A 6,000-nucleotide genomic window follows, 5' to 3' on the forward strand; every position below is an offset into this window, starting at 1 on the left:
ATGAACAGATATATATTTCTGTTACGCTCAGTTAGGTTTGGCTGCAGTGGGATACAGAGAGAGCTGTCAGGTTATGCAGCAGCCGATAAATTTATAAAGGAAAGAAGATAAGTAGGTAGGTAGGTAGGTAGGTATTTGGGGATTGGGTCAAAGTCTTCATAGAAAAGATGCATTTTGAGGAGGGATTTAAAGAGTAAAAGGGAGTTGCCAGTGGACATGCGTTCTGGGAGATGCTCTAAAACATAAGGAGCAGTAAGAATGGATCCATTTGAGGGAGTCAGGATAACTTTAGACTGATAAAGCCAGTGACTTGGAAGAGAAAAGGTCATAGATGTATCTGGATATGAGAACAGAGAGAGAAGGTGGGGTAGGACCATAGAGGACTCTGAAAGAAACACTTAGCAATTTGGGCTGGGTTTAGGAACTGACAGAGAGGCAGTGGTAAGAGTTGAAAGAAGAGCATGGTCAGAGTGCTGAAAGTGATACGTAATTTTAATGACACAGTTCTGGGTAGAGGTCAAGGAAACCAAGGTGAAACCGTGGAAGACCAGAAAGGAGGAAACTGCACTATTCAAAGCAAGAGATGATCATTGTATGACCCAGAGAACAGGACTGAGAGGAAAAGCCATATTTTGCAAGAGAGAAGTTGAAGGCTTGGAAATTGACTCAATATTGGGAGCAAAGGGGAAAGAATAGTCAAAAATAAAGCAAAACATTTGCAGAGATGTAAGTTAGGACAAAATGTCTCCTAGCAAAGTCTTTCTTCACCCCTACTGTCTTTTAAGCTAGGGTTCCTGAAATGGAAGGAATTATCCATGCTTTTTGCAGAGTTTTGCTTATTTTTTTGACTCTGCAATAACATAGACTGCTTCTGTCTACTGGAACTGACCAGTGGTAGAGACAACAAATAGGCCAAATACAATTGACTCTTATTTACTCTTACTTAGATTGCTGGCTGAGGAGGAAGAAAAGTTGAAACAGCTCATGAAGCTGAAAGAAGAGCAAGAGGAGTACATTATCAAGGCTCAGCATGAAAAGCTTGCCCTCAAGCAAGAGATGGAAAACAAGAGCAAGTTTCTGGAAGAGGCCCAACAGCAGTTAGAAGTGGTGAGATTTAACCGAGAGAGGATGGACCAAGATGTTATGGTGAGTAGAGAAAGGTCTCTGCTTTTCTTTCTCTCTTGGGTCATGCTGGTTGGTTGGTTTTCAATTCCACCTTCTAATATACTGCTCAATCATGATCAATGATTAAGGGTACGCTTAAACCATTTAATATGTATTACATCTGCATGGTGAAAAAGTAAAAGTGGACCTGACTATGCCAGTGAGATGCTTATATGGATTTAGAAATTTATTTTTAAATACCTTGTATTAGTAGCGGGCTTTGCAAAAAGAAAATGCTTTCCTTGTGTCCAGAATACCAGCTGGTGAGAGTTAAAGCAAGTCTCTGGAGAGAAGAAATATAATACAGTTTAATGAAATAGCCTTGAGTTGTACCTCAGCCACTTGATTGCACAGAGTAGGCCTTGAAGAGAAGAGCAATGTAAAATTGCTTACCACTTACGTCACATTCCTTCTTAAAAGCAGACACTATCTTTAAGCTCATGATTTTTGCTTAATATTGAACAAAGTGAGACTATCAAAATACTCTTTAGGTTTATGTTAACATGGGTAATGCTAGAAACAGAGTTGTACCTATTTAGGACTTATTATATCAGGTAAGACAAGATGAGGGTTTCAGCTGAACATCTCTTTTTATTTAAGCATACATAATATTGATAAATCAGTCAAGAATTATTGTTGAAAAGGGCCGAAAAGCCAGGGCCATCTGGTGTAACTTTCAATGTAAAAACAGTACCACCTTCTCCTCCTACATGCATACATAATCTGTAGTCATTTACTCTTGGATCAACCTACTCAGACCAGAGCAAAGAAGCCTGCAGTTTAGAATAGGTACACTGGCAAAAGATAACTCTATAGATACAGCTCCAGTGTGAGAATTGTATTGTAATGTCTGTGGTGACATTATAAGCAGACACATATCTTGGACTGAATGCTGCTTCATTGGCACTTTTAAAAGCATTGCTGTTACATGAAATTACTGAGGCTGCTTGTTCTTGATTTGTAGGGATCAGAAGTGTCAATAGAAAATTTTGGTTCTCACTTTCAACCAAATGGAAGCACTCCATGAGAAACCAGCATTTTCTTTATTTCTTAAATGAACTGATCCCTAATAGCTAACACTTCTCAGGACATGGTACAATAAATACACAGATAACATCCAAAATCCATATAAAAATAGAAACAACATAATAAAGCAATCAAAACCAACAGGCAATTCAAACAGCAGATGCTAAAAAAGAACTAAAAATATTCACAGTAAAACCACTTGTAAACACAGCATAGCAAGTGAAATGTAAAAGAGGTAAAAGGCATGAGCAATTCAAAAGTTCTTTGACTAGTGCCAAGAAAATAACAAAGCAGATGCCAGGCCAGACCTCTTTAGGGTAGATATTGCATAATGGGATGGAGAGTGCTATTCCCGAAAAGGCCTACTCCTGAATAGCCACTGACTTTAATTGAAGATGAGAAGGCACTCAGAACAGGATGATGGTCATCTGAGGATGATCTCCATGCTCAGGTAGAAATACATGAGAAGAAATGTTCTTTCGGATACTGTGGCCTCAAGCTATGAAAAGCTTTCTAGGTTAATGCCAGCACGTTGAAGTGAAGATGGTGCAATACTGATGTCATACGATCATAATTCTCAGTTACAATGGTACCCCAGGTGACATATTTTGTTTTATTTGAAGTTTTCAGATTATCTTCCAGGTCAGTCCTTTCAGAATTATCAGTTCTTCTTCTAAAAGATAAGGTGCAGTCCAATCTTGCAGTCCAAGATAAAGTCCAACAAACAAAACACTTTATTGCCATTATCATCCTTTCACAACCTTTTGCCTTTTGAGAAAAATTCTGGCGTGAGTGGCTGTTCTTGAAGCTTCAAGTGCCCTTGGATACAGTTTGATTCCTGGAGAACAGTCAGTGACTCTTCAAGAACTGCACCTAAAGATAGTTCACTAGGGAAATCATACATGTCAAACCCACAAGGTCACCAAGTGGCTTTCAAGTCAGGGCTGTGACCTGATTAAATAAATCTTAGGTTATTAAGAGTGTTTTTCTCAGTTGATTCATGCAATTTAGTAAATTTGCCTCTGAGTAAAAACAGTACCTCTGAAAAAAACAAGTTTTGTTTGTAGATGATGCCCCAATGATGGGTCATTGGGGCTTCTTCTTGGAAGTGGCACTGTTTTCTCTGTATGATGCTTGCTATCTGCATTATTTTTAATCAGCACATGATTTACAGATATTTTACAAACTGTTAAGCAGGGTAAGTAGGGACACCATTTTAGTCAAATGTAGTTAGACTTGCTAGTCAAATTGATCAGAGCATTCCTGCTGTTGATCTGTATTGATTTAAATATGCTACCCTGCTGATCTCAGTTCAGTAGGCATGCTAAGAATGCCTTCAGGTCTTCACGGTTCCCTGTTTGCTTAATATATTTAAAGTTTTTGGAACACATGTTAAGTAGTATTGTTATCCAGTTGTATAATACTGCTTTCTGTTGTAGCTGGCTCAGCGGAAGCTCGAACAAGCCAGCACCAATGTAAAGCATTGGAATGTACAGATGAATCGACTGATGCACCCCATTGCACCAGGAGGTATGTATCTGGACCAAGAATTCACATCAGGAGCAGAAATGCAGCTCAAACTGTTACAGTTGCAACCAGCTGCCTTGTTGTTCCAAACTTGCAAGCTAGGACAACCTCATCTGTTAGCTATTTGCCTACTAGGGAATAATCTGGTGTTGTAGAAACTGATAGGGTGATTCTTTTTGATCTCCCTTGTAAGAGTGCCCAAAGATCTGATCCCCCAGGGTTTATGAGCACTATTGTTTTAAAGTTCCTCTTTCTCTAATACAAACGCAAATGTCCTTCTTGAATTCCAGTGATCTGGAACATTCCAACTTGTTTGTTTGTACCCTCTGCTCTTATTCACCACCACTTTGGAATAGGTTCCACTTCGGAGGAAGCTGCATTTAATTTGTGTAGTGCACACATAGCACCCTCACTAAATTTAGAAGGTGGTTTCTTACAGTAGCAGTGATGTGTATGCATGGCAATACTTCTGCTTTTTTAGTTTAGTTTTTTTAAACAGCTAAACTAAACTTCCCTGTATTTTTGTTTATGTTTCTAGAGAAGCGTACCATGACAAGTGGAGGGTTTACTGGCTTCAGTCCTGCACTCCTATCTAGGAGAGATTCCTCCCTCAAACTAAAGCAGAATCTGGAAAAGAAGAAATCTGATGCTGTGAAGAATGAAAGCAAAGAAAACATAAATGGAGAGACTGAGACCCAGATGCAGATGCCTGATAATAAGCCCAGCTCAGAAGCCCTCTGATTAGCCACAGAAGTGAGGCAATTGACTTGTTGGAAATTTAGGGACCAGGAATTAAACATCCTTATAGTTTGACCATCTGTAGATATAGATACAGATACATATGAATACCAGACAGATATAAAGTTTGTATAGGGAAGTGTGCTGTTGATTCTACTCTGTTAAGTCACAGGCTATGCTGACAGTTTGCTTTAGTGCACTAGAGCTGCACCCAATGTATATAATATGGACAAATGGAAGTTTCTTTACCCTAAGTATAGAAGGATGGTTCTTTGGGCTTCCCTATGGTATGCTATATTTGCTCTCAGCAAATGGAGAAATGTCCTAGTCATACTGTATCATATTGCGCTATTATGAGCTTGAGGAATTCCTAACAGCTGTTGTTGCTGGTGGTAACCACTGCTGCAGTGTTCCAAGAAATCTGTCATTCTCTTAAACACATTTTTAAATGGTAAAATATGCATTTCACACTCTTTTGGTTTGGAATGTTCTATAAAAAGGTTGGGTCCTGCTCCTTTTGGGAAATATTCATGTTTTGCTTAAGCTTCTTATATTACTTAGCAGCTGAATCTACTGAATAGATACCAGCATCGTTTGTGTACTGAATTCAGAAAAGATTGTGTTATGAACACTCTTGAGACCAATCAGCAGTCTAAAAGAAGAGACTGCAGAAACTTGAAGGCTGATTCACTAGTTTGCTGTGTAAGATATAATAGGCATTTAAGTTGCAGTGCGCTCTGTGTGTGTCCGCGCGTGTGCATCCATGCCTCATTTGTTTACAAACTTGCATTTCTTAAGGAGCTAAAAAGGAATGATTTATAGTGGTGATCGGAAGAAACAATATAACTCGGAAGAGACTGTGAGCACTGTCAGCTGTGACTGGGTTGCAGGAGTACAGAGGGTTTCCTACAAAAGCAGCTGCAAATAGAATTTCCTGGTGGGTCCCTGTGGGAGGGAGGGAGAGTTGCTAGGAGAATGAGGGGAAGAAAGGTGTCAAAGAAGGCAGGGAGAATGAAGGGAGGAAAAAAATGGTTCCATGTTAAAGTACAAAATTAAAGCCCTTTATTCATTAAATCATATCCTTGCTATTTAACTAGCAAAGACCTGGAGAGGAGAGGACCGGACTGCAATGTAATATAGGGGTCCTAACTGAGGTGGAACATGAGATAATTCAGAGGCTTATGTGCAGTCTTTGCCATGAATGAGGCATGCTGGAAGTGATGGTGCCAGGTACTCTAGCTGGAAAACAGCCTTCTAGATAAAATGCTGATAAGGGGAGGGAAGGACACTGGGACACTAACAGGTTAGACCTTGGCCCCAGCCTCCCTCCCCCACCCCCACCCCCCTGCACTGGCAGGCCCCCTTTTCCACCTTCGAGGCCCAACTATGGCCTTAGAAGTGGGAAGCTAGTGCAGTTGTTTCTGCATGAACTGTGAAGTAGGTGGGGTGGGGGCTTGGCCTTCAGTATCCCAGCTCTGAATTTGCAGGATCTTGGAGCTAGGGCTGTGTACTCCTAGACAGTATCACCAGGCCATATAGTTTTCC

At 40.1% G+C, this 6,000-nt stretch overlaps 1 protein-coding gene across 2 annotated transcripts in view; it reads left to right on the forward strand.

The window, feature by feature from the left end:
- Positions 1 to 4,928, forward strand: part of DEF6 (DEF6 guanine nucleotide exchange factor) — a 46,517-nt gene extending 41,589 nt beyond the window's left edge. For both annotated transcript variants that reach the window (XM_044444789.1, XM_044444795.1), the window contains exons 9-11: positions 948 to 1,146; positions 3,630 to 3,720; positions 4,256 to 4,928. In XM_044444789.1, the coding sequence (XP_044300724.1) occupies positions 948 to 1,146; positions 3,630 to 3,720; positions 4,256 to 4,458 (493 nt within the window). In that variant the 3' untranslated portion in view covers positions 4,459 to 4,928. The remainder of the gene's footprint in view (positions 1 to 947; positions 1,147 to 3,629; positions 3,721 to 4,255) is intronic.
- Positions 4,929 to 6,000: the final 1,072 nt, after the last annotated feature.

This window comes from Varanus komodoensis, unplaced genomic scaffold (assembly GCF_004798865.1).
Source record: "Varanus komodoensis strain SLA01 unplaced genomic scaffold, ASM479886v1 scaffold1, whole genome shotgun sequence".
NCBI lineage: Eukaryota > Metazoa > Chordata > Lepidosauria > Squamata > Varanidae > Varanus > Varanus komodoensis.